Raw genomic sequence first — 20,412 nt, forward strand, 5'->3', positions numbered from 1 at the left:
TATATTGTATTTAATTGCAACATAACTGTGATTGGCAGGGCTAATAGATCAGTTGGTCTTCCCCTGTCCATTAGTTTTTCTATGATTCTATATGTGGTTCCAACTACTACTCTGACAGTAAACAAGTTAATGTGGACTGGTGTGTTTCCCTGTGAAACGTATTTAAAATAATGTTTACATATTCAGTAGGTTACTAGTTGATAAGTAACTTTGATTTTTTTTAAAAAAAGCTTGTGATAAAAATAAATAAGGAAGTTGAGGTTTGTTGACTTTCGCACAACAACCTCATTCATGTTCGTTTATAGAAAAGATGCGGAAGTTGGACATTTGATACTCGGTTGTCGACATCGAGGAAGACTCCTCAGTGAGATCTCAGGATCGGGAGTAAGACAAATCACACGTGACGTAAACGCCCGAGGATATCTTATCAGAAGTAACATCCAGCTCAACAGTCTTTACGTTTTCAGTCAGAGCGAATAAACGTAATCCCTAAAAACGAAGACTAACAATCAGCTTCCTTCATTGTCTTTCTTTTGCACACAAAGACACACACACGATATGCCCACGCATCCCGATTTCTGTAGCCCGAAGTGTTGCGGGATTGCAGAGCACATCGTTTCCCCGGATTGAAGTCGATTTCTCGGGCCTGAAACGGATATAGCACAAGTAAAGTTGCGCAAGAGGCGAGGAGTGTGTGTGAGAAAGGATATTCTTCATTTACACTTACTGTGTGTCTTGTGTTGTGACTGAGAAGCTGGGCCGCGGACCTGAACCGTCTGGATCGCGTGCGCTAGCCACTGTTCAACGGCTGCACCGCGAGCTGCGTCTCGCGCTCCAGCCTTCACCCGTTTGGAGCCGGAGTTTGAGTGAGCAAGCGCCCACCCCCCTCGTTCGCTCCCCACCCACCCGGAGCGAGTGAGTGGCCTTGCGGCTTCCAACCTCCCCTGTCACTGACTGGCGGGCGGACGGACGGACGGAAGACTGATGAAGTCATGAACTCTCCTCTCCGCCGACTGCTCCCGTGCTAAAGTTGCGTCTCCACTTTCCCCACCCCACTCCTGTCGCATGTTGATGGTTTTAGACATAAAAAGTTTTTCTTCTTCCACCCGCCCCTCCGATACCCCCCTGTTATTGTGTGTGTGCGCCAGTTCGCGGGGCTGTGACCATGATGGCGGCGGAAGTCGGGAACGAGTGCCTATTGGCGGCGGCTGTGACCGTGGCGGCTCCGGGCGCAGATGGCGAGACGGCTGTTTTCCAGTCTTCCCCGCAGAAAGTGCCGGAATTGAGCTCCGTGCGGCCTCTCGAGTCTGAATCGTCGTCGCCACCACCATCATCATCATCACCACCACCGCCTCCGGCTCCGTTCCTTTCCGAACCTACTGTCGGGGCTGCCCCTCTCACCAACACTCCTGCTCTCCCCATGCCCCCGGACGAAGTGGATTCTTTCGACGGGCATGAGTTTGAAGAGGAAGAAGTGGCGATCCCGCTTACGGCGCCCCCAACCAACCAGTGAGTAATGAGCGAGAAACGGCCTGCACCAGACAGCGGCCCAGGGGCTTGTCAAGGGGGGCCAGGAGGGAGGGAAAGAAGGTTCTTGAGAACAAAGAACCAGAGCCGTAGGCCTGCCATCACACCTGACCTAAAATAATTGTAAACATAAAGCTAATAGAAAAGAAGACAACACAACATACTTTATCTGTTGCTAACGAGGAGTGTGAATTCATGGTTCACTTAGCCGGAAGCTCATTTCCTAGCTAGTATTTACCACATACAAATTGAGGTTTTGAATGTTAGAAACGTTCAAAATTGCCTCACTATTGAGCAATGTACATTTTTAATTTGTTTGATACTGTAATGCTGGAATATTCTACGTTACTGATACTTTACAGGACCTGGAATGACGTTGGAGGTTGTCTGCGGATATCTGAAATGTATTGTGACTGTTGGAGGAAATCAGGAAATCTGGATAGATTTTTGACCTTTTTTGCTTTTGTTTACTTGTTACTGCTGTTATATCGCTTGAACGTGTCTGTTGTGAATCGCTTCATTTGGGAGAATAGTTTGATTTGCAGTAGATCAGCTGTGTCATAAAATGAACTGGGAATGCGAATGCTTAATCATTTGAAAAGAACTGAGTTATTCCGAAGTTTAAAAATATACTTTTATAAATTTGATCAGGAAGGTATGTGCCAACGCTACTGTCAGACTTGCGTCCTGGAAGTTAGAATATTACAGGTTATCGGAAAGTGTGTGTTTTGTGATTCCTGGATATCAGCTCTCAGTTGCTCACGGTCGTACGGAATGACCTACTCTGTTTGTAAAGCTAATGACTATTTTAAAATACTTATTACAATCTTACAATACCATGATTATAAGTGAACTTTTGTTATTCATACTGATGTTTAACTCATAATGTTGTGGTTTTGATTTTTTCCAACTCCGATTTAAGTATAGGACTAGGCTCTTCTATCGATCTTGTTGTCTGTGTGTCAATGCTAATGTTTCATCGATTGGTTTGTAATTCCAATTCTGTATTTGCACCTTTTTAGGATTTTGATCAAGCCCTATGATTGTGTTTTTTGGTTACCTGTGATGATATGCTACAATAACACTTTTGAGTGCAAGCACCTTAATTTCCTTGTTTAGTTTTGGTAGTAATCTTGATGCAGTTGCTAGTTATGGTGTCACTATCTATTTGAAATTGACTTATACGTATGTTCAGAACTCTTTCCATTGGTTTTGAATGCATTGTGATTTTTTAAAAAAAACTTTGTCAACACTGCTATATCCTCTCTATATAAGAAGAAATGATTGACAGCCAAGAAAAGTATAACAAGTAGTGGAGGCTGAGTGAGAGTTACAAAGTCAAAGTTGGTTTGCGCCAAGGATTGCTTGTCATGGTTCTTTTAACTAAGCAGAAAGTCCATATTTTATGATGTGTGCAAATGACATTAAGTTATAAGGTGGGGATGATGAGAACACGAGTGTTTAGAGAATTGTGGAAAAGCACTGGAGGATGGAGATCAAAGACTTGTATACGGGCTGTCCATTTGAGTCTGGGAAGGGGGATAAGCGTGAATCTGTCAAGTTTATAACTAAAAACCTGGAGAGAGTGAGTATTTTCAAACGTGAAATTGGTGCTGGCAGAAGATATATGCAAGTGTGTACAATAGAAATTAGTTCTTCTTGGAATATTTGAATGATGTGAATTGTTATGATCCTAGTTTAACTTATGCCTGGTCAAGTCAAATCCCAGAACCGATGATGTGGTTAGGTCAGCTGCTACAATTTGTATTTACATAGCAACTTGAGTGTAATGTCACAAATTGCTTTGCTGGAATGTTAATTTTTACTTCAAAATAGTTGAATTAAAAAGAGGAAAAGTGATTCTTCAGTTACACACATTCTTGCTCAAATGCATTCTTATTTCTGTCTTAAATATGAGATCTGTTATTTTTAAACTGTATTCCCTGTCTTTCGATTCACTTCACTTAGAGTCATGAAGATTATAGCATGGAAACAGAATCTAACTCGTCCCTGCTGACCAGATATCTGAAATTAATCTAGTCACATTTACCAGCATTTTGCCTATATCCCTTTAAACTCTTCCAGGACTTTGAGGGAGCATCCTTTGAAGAAACTTTGCAGTGGTATAAACTTGGTTAGAGACACAAAAATTGCAGAAGCTGGAATCTAAGGTAGACAAGCAGGAGGCTGGGAGAACACAGCAAGGCAGGCAGCAACAGGACGGAAGAAATGTTATACCCAAAATGTGGACTTCTCCACCTCTTGATGAGAACACAGCAAGACAGGCAACATCAAGAGGTGGAGAAGTCCACATTTTGGGTGTTTCTTCTGTCCTGTTGCTGCCTGCCTTGCTGTGTTCTCCCAGCCTCCTGCTAGTCTACCTTAGATTCCAGCATCTGCAATTTTTATTTTTGAGTCCACTACTTCCTCTGACAGCTCATTCCATACACGCACCACCCTTTGTGTGAAAACGTTGCCGTTTAGCTCCCTTTTAAATCTTTCCCCTCTCACCCTCAATCTATGCCCTCTAGTCTGGACTCCCCCACCCCAGGGAAAAATACCTTGTCTACTTACCCTATCCATGTCCGTCATGATTTTATAAACCTCTTTATGGTCACTCCTCAGTCTCCGATGCTTCAGGGAAAGCAGCCCCAGCCTACTCAACCCCTCCCTGTAGCTCCAACCCAGGCAACATCCTTGTAAATCTTTTCTGAACCCTTTCAACACCCTTCCTATAGGAGGGACACCAGAATTGTATGCAGTATTCCAAAAGTGGCCTAACCAATGTGCTGTACAGCCGCAACATGACCTCCCAACTCCTATACTCAGTGCTCTGACCAATAAAGGAAAGCGTACAAAATGCCGCCTTCACTATTCTATCTACCTGCGACTCCACTTTCAAAGAACTGTGAATCTGCACTTCAAGGTCTTTGTTCAGCAACATTCCCTAAGACCTTAGCATTAAGTGTATAAGTCCTGCCCTGATTTGCCTTTCCAAAATGCAGCACCTCACATTTATCTAAATACAACTCCATCCGCTACTCATTGGCCCATCTGTTCAAGGTCCCATTTTACTCTGAGGTAACCTTCTTCACTGTCCACTTCACCTCCAATTTTGGTGTGATCTGCAAACTTACTACTTCAGAGAAAGCATCCTCTCAACATCTACCCAAAGAAGACTCCTTGGGCTTTTGTTTCAAAACATCTCCTCTCGTTTTTCCAGTGAGTAAAAACTCAATGTTTTGTCAGAAGACAACATCAACTATTGACAAATGTGGGATGTGAAAAAGAAAAAAATGGTCATAGTTTGAGTAATGCAGAGTTTTGAGTATTTGGGGCAGGATTTGAACTCTGGTTCTTTTAAAGCCGGAGCATTGGACCTGGAGCTGATTATAGACTATCAAGTACAAGGTGGATGCATCCAAGTTGGATGATGGGGTAGCTAAAAGTTGGAAGAGCTTAAGTTTGTGATTGGTGGAAGATGAGGGAAGCAAGCCAACAGCCTTGGAAAATTAAATTTTGTAGGTTAACAAAAGCATGGCTGAAATTTTAGTGACAGATGGGCTAAACCTAACAGTGGAAATGAGTGATTGTATGGAGGTGGAAAAATGGTGTTATTATGATGGCGTGGATTTGAAGTCAGAAGCATTACTTAAGGTTAGATAGGATATTGAGGTTGTGATAGTTTGACTGAGTCTAGAATGATGGGGAGGATTTTAATTTTGAGTTTAGGGCAAGAAGTTTGAGGCAATGCCAGAAGATTTTTATTCTCCTCCATGTTTAATTGGAGGAACTATCAACTGAATCAAGATTTAGTAGCAGGACAATACAGAAAGTTGGATAGGTTTTCTTTTAATAAAACCACCAACAACTCACCCATGTTATGAATTAGACAATTGGCAATTAATGAACACTTTGAGGAGAAAGTGAGGTCTGCAGATGCTGGAGATCAGAGCTGGAAATGTGTTGCTGGAAAAGCGCAGCAGGTCAGGCAGCATCCAGGGAACAGGAGAATCGACGTTTCGGGCATAAGCCCTTCTTCAGGAATGAGGGCTTCAGGAATTAAAAGAAAACCTATCCAACTTTCTGTATTGTCCTGCTACTAAATCTTGATTCAGTTGATAGTTCCTCCAATTAAACATGGAGGAGAATAAAAATCTTCTGGCATTGCCTCAAACTTCTTGCCCTAAACTCAAAATTAAAATCCTCCCCATCATTCTAGACTCAGTCAAACTATCACAACCTCAATATCCTATCTAACCTTAAGTAATGCTTCTGACTTCAAATCCACGCCATCATAATAACACCATTTTTCCACCTCCATACAATCACTCATTTCCACTGTTAGGTTTAGCCCATCTGTCACTAAAATTTCAGCCTACTAAAATTTCATTCCTGAAGAAGGGCTTATGCCCGAAACGTCGATTCTCCTGTTCCCTGGATGCTGCCTGACCTGCTGCGCTTTTCCAGCAACACATTTCCAATTAATGAACACTTATGGGGCCGTGATAACAAAGTGATATTTTTGCTTGTCTATTAAACCAGAAACTCAGCTAATGTTTTGGGGACCTGGGTTCAAATTCTGCCATTGCATATGGTGAGATTTGAATTCAATAAATTTCTGGGATTGAGAATCTAATAATGACCATGCTGTTTATCAGAAAAAACCTATCTGGTTCATTCATCTTTTTCATGGAAGGAAATCTGCTATCCTAACCAGGGCTGCCCTGTATGTGACTCCAGACCCATAGCAGTGTGGAGTAGATAAAGATGAACTACTGAATGTGTTGTGTTTGGATTTCCAAAAGGTGTCCGGATGGGACCTCTCAAGAGATTAAGTCAAAACATAAGAGCCCATGGTGTCAGCGGTTGCATGTTAACGTGGATAGAGAATTGGCAAATGGGTAGGAAACGGAAAGTGAGGATCAGCATTCTTTTTCGGATTGGCAATCTGCAATCAGTGGGGGGTCAGTGGAAGAAGGAAGCGAATATACTGTAGCCAGATTTGCAGACAGCACAAAAATAGGTGACATGCTAAGTTGCGAAGGGGATACAACTGGATTATAGAGAGGCCTTAATAGATTAATTAAGTGGCGAAAAGTTAGCAGATGGACTACAATGTGGGAAAATGTGAAGTTGTTCATTTTGGAAGGGAGAATGAAATAAAGAAATATTGAAATAAAGAAAAGCAACTGATAGCTGCAACATGAAGGGACTGGGGCTACTTATCCACAAAATATAGAAAGTTAGCACATGTGCAGCAGGTAATCAGGAAGGCTAATGGAATGTTGGTGCATAATGCAAGAGGGTTGGTGTATAAGTGTAGGGAAGTCTTGCTGTAACTATACAAGGTGGTGGTGAGACCACGTACTGCAAGCAACTTTGGTTCTGTTTATTTAAGGATTGATATTTTATTGAAGGTAGTTCAGAAAATGTTCACTAGCATGATCCCAGGTGTGGAGGGATTGTCTTATGAACAAAGGGCAAGAGAGTTGGGACTCTACTCTCCATCATGTAGAAGAATGAGAGGTGATCTCACTGAGACATATAAGGTTCTTTTAACGGACTTGACGGGGTAAATGTTGAAGGGAGATTTTACTTCATGGGAGCTCCTAGGACCAAAGTCATAGTTTCAGAATAAAATTGTGTTATTTAAGACTGAGATAAGGAGGAATTTCTTCTCTCAAAGGGTTGAGTGTCTTCGGAAATGCTTGACATGGAGAACTGTGGGACTGGTCCTTTTTACTGTGGAAACTCAATTATCTGAACAAGATGGGCAGGCACTATTTCATTCGGATAATTGATTATTCGGAAAATCGATTTAAATGCCTTTCCTCTGGGGCTCGGAGTTTTAAAGTCTGCTCCCTATTCAGGAGATGCAGCAGCACACAACACCCGACACCCTGCCCCCAACACTGCCCCCTCGCTCCAACACTGCCCCTGCTTCCCCCCACCCCGCACAAAGTGCGCAAGCACCCGCCTCCAACCTGCCCCCCAACCCGGTGCAACCCCACCCCCAACACGGTCCAACACCTCCCCCTACCCCCCACTGAATATTGAATGATGGAGCAGTCTCGAGGGGCTGAACAGCCTGTTCCTGTTTCTACTTTGTGTAGTCTCATGGACTCTCAACTGCTCCCTGAAATGTCCTAGTCAGCCAATCAGTTGCATCAATCACTGCAAAATCTCAACCAGGAAATGAAACCAAACGGACCACCTGGCATCCACCTAGGTATTAGAAATACATTCCTGGTGAAGGGCTTATGCCTGAAACTTGATTTTTCCTGTTCCATGGATGCTGCCTGACCTGTTGCGCTTTTGCAGCGTCACGCTCTCTACTCTGATCTCCAGCATCTGTTGTCCTCACTTTCTCCTTTAGAAATGATAAGAACAGTACCAAAATTGGGAGCGTTGACTCTGACTAGTCTGAGGCAATAACCTGACAGTCATACTATCAGACATGACACTTAAAAATATAAACCTTAATCTATTAGAGGTAATCAAAAAATAATTTTAATTATTGTCATGAATTATCATCTAGTTTTTATTGTTTAAAGTTGTATTTCACTCAAATTACTGAGGACCTTACTAATAATCATTTCACTGATTCAGTTTATTCACTTCATGATTTTTTTCTTTTTGTTGATATGTTCTGAATTGTCATTCAAGTTTGGTTGTATTTATAAATATTACTAACATCTGCCTGCTTTCTGATTGCTTCTCTCACTTTTTAGGCATGTTCTCCACACCTCCACATCCCTGATTTGCCGCAATCAACTTTGAGATAATCGTTTTCTTCCTTTGTGTATCTTCATCAGTGTGTAATTGAAGAACTGAGTGCCTTTCAAAATTTCAGACATTAGATTTGTTAGGAATCTGGTAAATTTCAGGATTTCTCTTTTTGGTTTTGTCTGGATGGTGTGCAGTTTCATTATCTTTTTCAGAGACACTTCTGTCAAATGGAAAAACAAAAATGCTTACAAAGTTACTTGAAGAGAAAAATCAATGATGAATTGTGAATAAAGCCTGTATTTTACTGTTTTGTGGATATCTCTGTCTTGTGCCTGTCTGTGGAGATATTTGTTGTACTGCAAATTATTGTACTGCAGAAAGAGGGCAAGTTTGAAGTTTGGCACATTTTCGCGTGAGTGATTGGTCTTGATTAAGTACTTAGTAGCTATGTATAAGATCATAAGAAATAAGAGTAGGAGTCAGCTATGCAGCCCCTCAAGCCTACTCATTCAATTGGATCTTGGCTGACAGTCTTCACCTCCTCACTTTCCTTGTAACCCTTGATTACTGATCAAAAATCTATCCATCTTGTGATAACAAAATAACATAGTCTGCCATTACACAGTACCTATTGCTATAGAGGAGCCAGTGTGGACTGGGATGGACAAAGTTAAAAATTACAACACCCAGATTATATTCCAAGTTTATTTGGAAGCACTAGCTTTGAGTGCTGATCCATCAGGCAGCTGTGGAACAGGATCATAAGACACAGAATTTACAGCAAAAGATTACAGTTCAGTTGCGTGACACTAATCTTTTGCGATTAAATTCTGTGTCTAATGATCCTGTTCCACAGCTATCTGATGAAGTAGCAGCACTCTGAAAGCAAGTGCTTCCAAATAACCTTGTTGGATTATGACCTGGCATTGTGATTTTTAAAAAACATTTGTACACTACCTATTGTTAGCCACTAACAGTCTTCATTAACAGCTTTTCACTCACCTTGCCAGATTGTTATCACTCCTTTGTCCAAATGTTCTTCGCTCTGTTTGGGCTCTATCCTCACCTATCTTTACACCCTCCCTATCTCCTGCATATAAACCAGCATTTTCCGAGCGACTGTCAGTTCTGAGGAAGGGTCACTGGACTTGAAACATTAACTCTGATTTTTCTTCACAGATGCTGAGCTTTTCCAGCACCTTCTGTTTTTGTTTCTGATGAGATAAAGGTTTGACACATAGAATTGTGATATTGTTGCCATAATGGAAACATTGTTGAGGGGAGAGCTGGATTGGCAACTGACAACATTAAAATATAGAATCTTTAGACTATCTAAAGATTCTATATTTTTAAACCCTTTAGACAGTGGAGGGTTTAAAAGGATGGTGGTGTAGTACTATTAATTAAAGGCCCAATTTACTGCAGTAAGGAAAGATGATCACTTGGAAGGGTCCTCAAACAAGGCTTTGCAGGTAGAACTTAGGAACGTTAAAAGGTCAGTCACTTTACTGGAAGTGTTTTATAGCTCACCAAAGAATCAATTGGAAATCGTGGAGCCAATATGTAGACACTTCACAGACTTGTGTAAGAGTAATAACTACGTAATACTAGGAGATTTCAACTTCCTCAACGTAAATTGGGATAGTCATAGTGCTAAGGGTTTAGACAAGTGGATCTCTTGAAATGTATCCAAGGGAATTATTTTTGGTCTCAATATATGTAGATCCAGAATTCAGGAAAAAGAACTGTGAAAAACTTGTAGAGTTTGACATAGGAAATGGAGAGGTATTGCAGTCTCTGTCAGGTTTAAAAATGGTCTGAATGAATTGCATCCCAGGCTGCTGTAGGAGATGAGGCAGGAAATTGCAGGGACTCTGACATAAAATTTTAAATCCTCTCTGGTCACAAAGAAGTGCCAGTGGACTGGAGGATGGCTTATTTGGTTTCACTTTTCAAGAAGGATGATGGAGATAAACTAGGAAATTGTTGGGTCAACAATTGGAGAAAATGCTGAAGGAGAGAATTAATATCCACTTGGAAAGGCATGAGTTAATTAGGGATAGTAAGTATGGATTTGTCAGAAGAAGGTCATAGTGAGTTTTGAGAAGTTGTTGTGGTTCTGTTCGCCGAGCTGGGAATTTGTGTTGCAGACGTATCATCCCCTGTCTAGGTGACATCCTCAGTGCTTGGGAGCCTCCTGTGAAGCACTTCTGTGATCTTTCCTCCGGCATTTGTAGTGGTTTGAATCTGCCGCTTCCGGTTGTGAGTTCCAGCTGTCCGCTGCAGTGGTCGGTATATTGGGTCCAGGTCAATGTGCTTATTGATTGATTGAATCTGTGGATGAGTGCCATCCCTCTAGGAATTCCCTGGCTGTTCTCTGTTTGGCTTGTCCTATAATAAAAGTGTTGTCCCAGTCGAATTCATGTTGCTTGTCATCTGCGTGTGTGGCTACTAAGGATAGCTGGTCGTGTTGTTTCGTGGCTAGTTGGTGTTCATGGATGCGGATCGTTAGCTGTCTTCCTGTTTGTCCTATGTAGTGTTTTGTGCAGTCCTTGCATGGGATTTTCTACATTACATTGGTTTTGCTCATGCTGGGTATCGGGTCCTTCGTTCTGGTGAGTTGTTGTCTGAGAGTGGCTGTTGGTTTGTGTGCTGTCATGGGTCCTAGTGGGCGCAGTAGTCTGGCTGTCAGTTTGGAAATGCTCTTGATGTATGGTAGTGTGGCTAGTCCTTTGGGTTGCGGCATATCCTCATTCCGTTGTCTTTCCCTTAGGCATCTGTTGATGAAATTGCGCGGGTATCTGTTTTTGGTGAATACATTGTATAGGTGTTCTCTTCCTCTTTTTGCAGTTTCTTTAGTGTGTGTTGCTTTCGTAGTTTAGGACTTGGTCTGTGTGTGTGGCTTTCTTGTATATCTTTGTGGTGAATTCTCCGTTCGGTGTTCTCTGTACCATCATCACGTCTAGGAATGGGAGTTGGTTGTCCTTTTCTTCCTCTCTCGTGAATCGGATTCCTGTGAGTGTGGCATTGGTGATCCTGTGTGTGTTCTCTATTTCTGTGTTTTTAATGGTTACAAAGATGTCATCCACATATCTGACCCAGAGTTTGGGTTGAATTTGCGGTAAGACTGTTTGTTCTAATCTTTTCATTACCACTTCTGCTACGAGTCCAGAGATGGGTGAGCCCATGGGTGTGCCGTTGATTTGTTCATATATTTGGTTGTTGAATGTGAAGTGTGTTGTGAGGCACAGGTACAGTAGTGCCTCAAACTACAGACTTTGAATTTTGAGAAGATTTGTAGCTCAGGTTGAGGTTCTGGATGTAGGTTTGTTCGCTGAGCTGGAAGGTTCATTTCCAGGTGTTTCATCACCCTACTCGGTAACATCTTCAGTGGCCTCAGGCAATGCACTGGATATGATTCCTGCTTTGTCTTTATATGATATATAAATAGAAAGCAGGAATCATGTACAATGTTTCGACTGAGGCCCAGTTGAGGATGTTACATAGTAGGGTGACGAAACATCTGGAAATGAATCTTCCAGCTCAGCAATCAAACCTACATCCAGAAGAAGGTCATGTCAAACAAATTTGTGGAATTTTTCAAAAATCTGATCAAGTTGTGGATGAAGGAAGTTTCAGCCAGTGTAATTTACAGAGGAACCTTGATTATCCGAACGAGATGGGCGGGCACTATTTCATTCGGATAATTGATTATTCAGTTATTGATTTCCTCTGGGGCTCGGAGTTTTCTGTGAAGTCTGCTCCCTGTTTAGGAGAGAAGCCACCACCATTCAACCTCCATTCCCCACTCCTGGGTAGCCGACCCGTACACCAACAGTAAGACTGGTGCTGCCTTTGTGGGGTAAGCCTCCAAATAGCGTGTGACACACACACACACTCACACACACACACACAGCTTTTGACAGGTTCCACCTGTCCAGGACAGTGTTGGAGGCATTATCTGGGGAAGGGTGGGTTTAGGGTTCACCCCTGTGTAGAACTCAGAAGTGTGGGAGGAGAGAGAGAGAGAGGCAGGAGGTCAGTTATTTGGAGACGGTGCCTGGACTGACCAGGACTGTTCTCTGCAGCATTTCAGTGAACTGAGTTCATTTTAATCATTGTACCTGTAAACAAAAGATGCAATCAAGTTTGAAACAGCTCTTTGACGTAATGTTTCTGTCGGGACCTTGAGATCCCCTTTGGATAATCCGATATTTGGATAATCTAGGTTCCTCTGTATATGGATTTTAGCAAAGATTTTGACAAGGTCCCGCATGGGAAACTGAGAAGGTTAAAGCACATAGAATTCAGGTACATCTCACCAAGTTTTCCTGAAACTGGTTTAGTAATAGGACACACAGGATAGTGGTAGAAGGCTGTTAGAGTGACTAGTGGCTGGTGTCCAGTGGAGCACAACAAGCATCAAAACTGGTACCATTATTGTTTGTTGTATAAACAAATGATACAGATGAAAATGTTTGGGGGCATGTCAATGCAAGTTAGCAGACTATATCGCTTGGTAAGGTGGTTAATAGTGAAGAGATTCATTTTATAGGGTCAGAGATGTATAGCATGGAAACAGAGCTTTCTGTCCAACTGGTCCATGCTGACCAGATATCCTAAATCAATCTGGTCCCATTTGCCAGCACTTGCCCCATACCCCTCCAAACCCTTTCTATTTATATAACCACCGGGATGCCTTTTAAATGCTGTAATTGTACCAACCTCCACCGCTTCCTCTGGCAGCTCATTCCATACATTCATTACCCTCTGCGTGAAAAGGTTGTCCCTGAGGTCCCTTTAAATCTTTCAACTCTCGCCCTATACTGAAGCCTTCTCATTCTGGACTCCACCACCCCAGGGAAAAGATCTTGTCTATTTATCCTATCCATCCACTTCATGATTTTCTAAACCTCTATAAGGTCATCCCTCAGCCTCCATGCTCCAGGGAAAACAGCTCCAGCCTATTCAGCCTCTCTCTTTTGCTCAAATCCTCCACCCTGGCAACATCTTTGTAAGTCTTTTATGAACCCTTTCAAATGTCACAAATCCTTCCTATAGAGGGAGACCAGAACTGCGCACAATATTCCAATAGTGGCCTAACCAATGTCCTGTACAGACATAACATGACCTCCCAACTCTTCTACTCAATGCTCTGGCCAGTAAACCACCTGATGAAGGAGCAGCGCTCCAAAAGCTAGTGCTTTCAATTAAACCTGTTGGACTATAACCTGGTGTTGTGTGATTTTTAACTCTGGCCAATAAAGGAACTCATGCAAAAAGCCTTCTTCACTAATCTACCCTCCTGCAACTCCACTTCCAATGAAATATGAACCAGCTCTCCAAGGTCTCTTTGTTCAGTAACACTCTCTAGGATCTTTACCATTAATTGAATTGAATTTATTGTCACGTGTACCAAGGCTCAGTGAAAAGCTTTATCTTGTGAGTAATACAGACAGATCACAAAGTAGCATAGATAGTAAATAATAGGTAAACAGCAGCAAAAACAAAAACACAGGTACAGGCGAATGCTAAGAGTTTGAGTCCATTCAGTATTCTAACTACAGCAGGGAGAAACTGTTGCGAAATTGGCTGGTGTGTGTGTTCAGGCTTTTGTACCTTCTCTCCGATGCTAGAGGTTGTAGAAAAACATTGCCAGGGTGGGATGGATTTTTAAGAATGCCGGCAGTGTTTCTTTAACAGCGGGTCTTGTAGATGGGATTCTAAAGTGTATAAGTCCTGCCCTGATTTGCCTTTCCAAAATGCAGCACCTCACATTTATCTAACTTAAACTCCATCTGCCACACCTTAGTCCATTGGCCTATCTATTCTAGATCCTGTTGTACTCTGAGGTAATCTTCTTCGCTGTACACTACATCTCCAATTTTGGTGCTTTTGCAAACTTGCTAACTATGCTTCCTGTGTTCGCATGCAAATCATTTGGAGATCTTGGAAGAATTCTGATAATTAAAATTTGTCTTAGATGTGATCCCGCAATTGGATAGCAATTGTTGAACAGTGCCAAGTGTGTTGAGAGTTACATTATCAACCGCAAAATACTGCAGATGCTGGAGATTGAAATTTTTTAAAAAGGAGCATTGGAGAAACCCAGCAGGTCTAACAGTATATGTAGAGAGAACCAGGATGCTGCTGTGACTAAAGGGTTTGAGTCATAAGGAGAGGCTGGATAGGCTGGGCCTTTTTTTTTGTGGGAACATAGTAGGTTAAGCGGTAGTGTTGTAGAGGTTTGTAAAATCATGAGGGGCTTAGATAAGGTCAACAGCAAAGGTCTTTACGTGAGGCTGGGGGCGTTCAAAACTAGTGGGCATATTTTCAAGGTGAGAGGAGAAGGACTGAAAGGAACCTGGGGGCAACATTTTCCACACAGGGTGGTTCGTATGTAGAATAAATTGCAAGAGGAGGTGGAAGATGCAAGTACAGTTACAACATTTAAGAGACATTAAGATAGGTAAATTGAAATGATTGAAATTCAAAGATTGAAATGGATATGGGCCAAATGCAGGCAAGTGGGACTAGTTTGGAGAGAGTAGCCATAATTCTGTTAAGTTTAGTTTAGCGATGGAAAGGATAGGTACATGCCACAGGGCAAGAGTTATAGATGGGGGAAGGGCAATTATAATGCGATTAGGCAAGACTCGGGAGGTAAAGAATAGGGTAGCGAAGTGCAGGAGATGGGGATAATCGAAATGTGGAGCTGATTTAAGAACAGATATTGTGTCCTCGATAGGTGTGTCCCTGTCAGGACATACTAAAGAAATTGTATCTCTTGTTAAGCAGAAGAGGGAGGCTTATGTGATGTTGAGATGAGATGGTTCAGATGAGGCGATGGAGAGTTACAGATTAGCTAGGAAGGATTTAAAAAAAGATTTAAGAAAAGTAAGGAGGGGGCATGAGCAGATTAGCAGGTAGAATAAAGGAGAACCCTAAAGCTTTCTATAGGTACATGAGAAATAAAAGGATGACTAGGGCCAGTCAAAGACAGAAGTAGGAAGTTGTGTGTGGATCCTGTGGAGATTAGAAAGGTGCTAAATGAATATTTCTAATCCTGTTTTCACTCAAGAAAAGGAAAATATTGTAGAGGAGAAGACTGTGAGATATGGGCTATTAGACTGGAAAGAATTGAGTTTAATAAGGAGGAGGTGTTATCTATTTTCACACATTCTAGAATTGATAAGTCCCCTGGATCGGATTGGATTTATAAGAGGATTTTCTGGGAAGCTAGGGAGGAGATGGCAGAGTCTTGGTCTTGATATTTGAGTCATCATTGTCTTTCAGGTTTAGAACCAGAGGACTGGAGGATTTCAAACGTTGTGCCCTTGTTCTGGAAGGGCAACAGAGATAACCCAGGTAATTATAGACCAGTGAACCTTGCGTCTGTTGTAGGAAATGTTTTGGAAAGGATTATAAGAGAGAGGATTTATAATCATCTAGCAAGCAACAGTTTGATTGGAGAAAGTCAACATGGTTTCGTCAAGGGCAGGTCGTGTCTCTCAAACCTCAGAGATTTCTGAAAAGGTGACCAAGCATGTGGATGAGGGTAGGGCAGTTTGGTGTACATGGACGGCAGTAAAGCCTTTGATAAGGTTCTACATGGTCGGCTCTTGGAGAAAATACGGAAGCATGGGCTTGAGGGTGATTTGCAGTTTGAATTAGAAACTGGCTTTCTGTAAGAAGGCAACGAGTAGTGGTTGATGGAAAATATTCAGCCTGGAGCCTGGTTACTAGTGGTGTGTTTTGGAACCACTGCTGTTTGTCATTTTTATAAATGACTTGGACGCAGGCATAGGTGGATGGATTAGTAAGTTTGCAGATGACACTAAAGTTGGTGGAGTGGCGGACAGCATGGCAAAAGTTGCAGGGGAACTTGGATAAACTGCAGAATTGGGCTGAGAAGTGTCAAATGGAGTTCAATGCAGGTAATTGTGAGGTGATTCACTTTGGGAAGAAAAGCAGGAAGGTAGAGTACTGGGTCAATGGAAATATTCTTGGTAGTATGGATGTGCAGAGGTATCTATGTACATAGATCCCTGAAAGAAGGCATACAGTATGTTAGGTTTTATTGGTAGTGAGATTGAGTTCCAGCGCCGTGAAGTCCTGCTGCAACTCTATAAAACACTAGTGCTGCCGCACTTGCAATATTGTTTACAGTTCTGGTAACCCCATTACAGGAAGGATGTGGCAGCATTGGAAAAGGTGCAGAGGAGATTTACCAGGATGTTGCCCGGTCTGGAGGGAAGTCCTTATGAGGAGAGGCTGAGGGACTTGGGTCTGTTCTCATTGGAGAGAAGAGGGGATTTAATAGAGACTTGCAGGATGATCAGAGGATTGGATAAGGTGGACAGTAAGAGTCTTTTTCATGGATGATGACGTCGGCTTGTATGAGGTGGCATAGCTGCAAATTGAGGGGTGATAGATTTAAGACAGATATCAGAGGAAGGTTCTTTACTCAGACTGGTAAGGGTATGGAATGCCTTGCCTGGCAGTGTAGTTAACTCAGCCACATTAGGGGCATATAAACCCTCCTTGGATAAGCATATGGATGATGATGATGGGATAGTGTAGGGCTTAGATTAGTTCACAGGTTGGCACATCATCGAGGGCCGAAGGGCATGTTCTGCACTGTACTGTTCTATGTCTAGTTTGGGAGACTTGGTCAGCATCGACGAGTTGGACTGAAGGGTCTTGTTTCCGTGCTTTGTGACTCTATGACTCTAAGATGGTTGTAGTTTGCAGGAAGATATAGATGGATTAGTCAGCTGGACAGAACAGTGGCAAATGGTATTTAACCCTGACAAAGTGCGAGGTCGTGGACTTTGGAAGAAGAAACGAGATGAGTGAGTAATTAATGAATGGCAGTACACTGCGTAGTTTAGAGGAACAGTGGGATCTTGTGGTAATTATTCACAGATTCCTGAAGTCAGCGGATCACGTGAGTAGGATAGTTAAGACATATGGGACGTTTGCTTTCATCAGTTGTGGCATAGAGTATAAGAGGTAAAAACAAGGACTGCAGATGCTCCTCGGATGCTGCCTGACCTGCGCTTTTTCAGCACCAGACTAATCTAGGCATAGAGTATAAGAGCAAGGTAGTAATATTGGAATTGTACAGAGCATTGCTTTGACTAAAGCTGGAGAAAATGTGCATTTCTGGTCACCTCACTCTGGTAAGGATGTGATACTACTAGACTGAGTTTGGTGGAGTTTTACCAGGATGTTGCCTGGAATGGAGAAATTAAGCTATAAGAGTAGGCTTGGATTGTTTTCCTAAGAGTAGAGAAGATGCGGGGGAGGTGATTATGGTTAGGTTGTATAAGATTAAGGGGTATGGACAAGGTAAATAGAGAGCACCTGTTTCCTTGGCTGGGGTGCGGGGAGGGTATCAGTCGTGAGGGGACTTAGTCTTAGGGTAAGGAGAAGGAGATTTTGAGAGAAAACACTTTCACTCAGTGGGGAGTGGGAATCTGGATTGCACTGTCAGGTCAGGTGATGGAGGCTGGAAACCTTGCAACACCTTTTTTAAACATTTGAAATATTATAACATTCAAGGATATGGTTCAAGTGCAGGAAACTGGGATTAGTGCATTTTTAGTGGTAGTACAGACTTGATGGACCAAAAGGCCTTTTCTGCACAATATGACTGTGGCATCAGAGAAATAATGGCTTTCCTTTAAGGGGATTAAAACTGTTCACAGTTCTCCAGATGAGTTCTCACCAGCACCTGTAGACCTGTCTACTCTTATACTCCTTGAAATAAGGCCCAACATTCCATTAGCCTTCCTGGTTACCTGCTGCAATTGTGTGCCAGCTTTCTATGTTTTGTGCACAGTTACACTCCGTTCCTTCGTGTTACAGCTTTCTGCAGTTTTTCTCAATTTAAATAATATTCTGTTATGGAGGTTTGGGGATGGGAAGGCCAAGAATTTATTTTTAAAAAGCTCTAGATAGAAAATAGCCTTGTTGCAAATAATGATTTTTGAAGGGTTGTTTTAAAATTGCTTTTAATTTGAAGATGATTTATGGATTCATGTAATCCGTTTTTAATTCTGCTTGACAACATACTTGTATTGGTTAAGGATGACCTAGATTGTTTTGCTGAAAGAAGTTGAAAGATATTTATGCTTTGAGACAATGGAAGCAGCACGTGTGTTTAGAGTGGAAACTTGAGAGACTCCTAAATCCCACAAGTGTGGAAAATCTAAAACTGTAGACAGCTGTGCTTTAAACTATGTTTGTTTTCAAATGACAGAGTTAGGTTCTCCTCTTCTCAAGGAGAGCTAATGTGCACTTTGGCCTAACAAGGATTAATATATGATTAATATTACTATAGAAGAAGCCATTTTTGAGACCGGGTTACAGATTTCCCTACAATTAATTGAATATCATCAGCGACAGTTTTGTGTGGTTAGCAGAGGGAAGGGATTCCTTGGCTTTGGAAATTTCCCAGCTAGATGTGGGAGGTAGATGGACTTGAACTGAAAGAGATGTATCCCACAATCGTCTAAGAATTTCAGAAGATACTTCCTGGAGAAATATTTGGCCAGTGGGAAAGAATGATAGAAACAGGCTTTTCTGCTGGATGTGTCTGGAAGTGGTCGCTCAAAGTTACTACTTAACAAAACAAACGTGAGTCTTTTTGAAGGTGGGTGCATTCTGGACTGTTTGCATTCTGCAGAATTACAGGGTTTATAGCAATGTGTGATAAGTATGAAGGAAGAACATTCTTTTCTGTAGTTTAAACTATAATTTCCCCACAAAAAGGGATTTTTTAAATATCAAACAGTAACAGTTCTTAACTGGAAAGGCTAATGTTTTAAGTAATTGGTCTCTATGGGGATCATAGCAACCGACAAACTAGACCATGATAAATGAATGTTGCAATATTATATCAATAAAATGTAAGAAAGGACGCCAAATTGCAATATTTTTAAAAGAGAGTGCAGATATGTGCTGTGGAGAATGTAGATACAGATAAGAAAAGGGTACAAACAGAAACACTATGATTGAAGGACATAGAATCTTTAAGAAAAAAGTTGTTACCTTGGATGTTTTATGGACCTTATAGCAACGAAATAGATTTAAAAATCCGTCAGATATTTGTGATAAGCTATCCACTTGTCAGTTGGAAAAGAGGAAAAAAATTGAAAGTTTATGGATTCTTGTCCTAAAATCAAATTTCCAAACTGTTCAACCAGCAGTGTTGTATTGTCTGGGAAATTGCCTAATCTGGCAATATCTTGCTTGTTGTGAGTAGTACCTGAATGCTTTGAGAGCAATAGTAACAATATGATGAAGATTGAGTTCCAAATTGGAAAGTGCAAAACAGTTATGCACAGATATGGATAGTTTTTAAGATTGAGGAGTAAGCTTGTCATAGTGACATGGAAGAGAGCAATTGCTACCCTGGGCTAAATCACCAATTGATTGAAATACAAATACAAAAACTTAATATGACTTTCCTTGGGGCGAATACAATTTATAGGGCTGTATTAGTATTATAGGACACAGTATGTCTGCATGAATGCTTAGATGATAAGCATAAGAGTGAGAGATTTACAGCAAGAAGGAGGTGGTAAAATCACCTGATTAAAGATATACTGGCATTGGAGGCAGTCTAGAGAAGGTGATACTGAGCGTGGAGGGATTTTCTTATGAAGAGAAGTTGGGTAGGTTGGACCTGTACTCTTTGGAGTTTAGAAGAATGAGAGGCGACCTCCTTTTGATGTACATAAGACTCTTGGAGTGTTTTGCAGGGTAAATGCTGAGAGGTTATTTCCCCTTGTCATTCTTTTAAGAAAGAATTGTGGAGAAATGTCTTCTCAGGATAGTGAATCTGTGGAATTCTCAGAGGGCTGCAGACATCAGTACATTCAAGGTTGAGATAGACAGATTTTTAAGCTGTGAGGGAATAAGGGGTTATGGGGAAAATGCTGGGAAATGAACTTGGATTGTGTGCATATAATGCCAGGTAAAAACAATGACTGCAGATGCTGGAAACCAGGTTCTGGATTAGTGGTGCTGGAAGAGCATAGCAGTTTAGTCAGCATCCAAGGAGCAGCGAAATTGATGTTTCGGGCAAAAGCCCTTCATCAGGAATAAAGGCAGAGAGCCTGAAGTGTGGAGAGATAAGCTAGA

At 41.7% G+C, this 20,412-nt stretch overlaps 1 protein-coding gene across 2 annotated transcripts in view; it reads left to right on the forward strand.

Moving 5' to 3' along the window:
- Nucleotides 1-743: 743 nt before the first annotated feature.
- Nucleotides 744-20,412, forward strand: part of rasa1a (RAS p21 protein activator (GTPase activating protein) 1a) — a 191,986-nt gene continuing 172,317 nt past the window's right edge. The window contains exon 1 of one of the 2 annotated variants that reach the window (XM_043708652.1): nucleotides 744-1,509. In XM_043708652.1, the coding sequence (XP_043564587.1) occupies nucleotides 1,166-1,509 (344 nt within the window). In that variant the 5' untranslated portion in view covers nucleotides 744-1,165. The remainder of the gene's footprint in view (nucleotides 1,510-20,412) is intronic. The other variant, XM_043708645.1, reaches the window with a different exon arrangement.

This window comes from Chiloscyllium plagiosum, chromosome 2 (genome assembly GCF_004010195.1).
Source record: "Chiloscyllium plagiosum isolate BGI_BamShark_2017 chromosome 2, ASM401019v2, whole genome shotgun sequence".
Lineage (NCBI taxonomy): Eukaryota > Metazoa > Chordata > Chondrichthyes > Orectolobiformes > Hemiscylliidae > Chiloscyllium > Chiloscyllium plagiosum.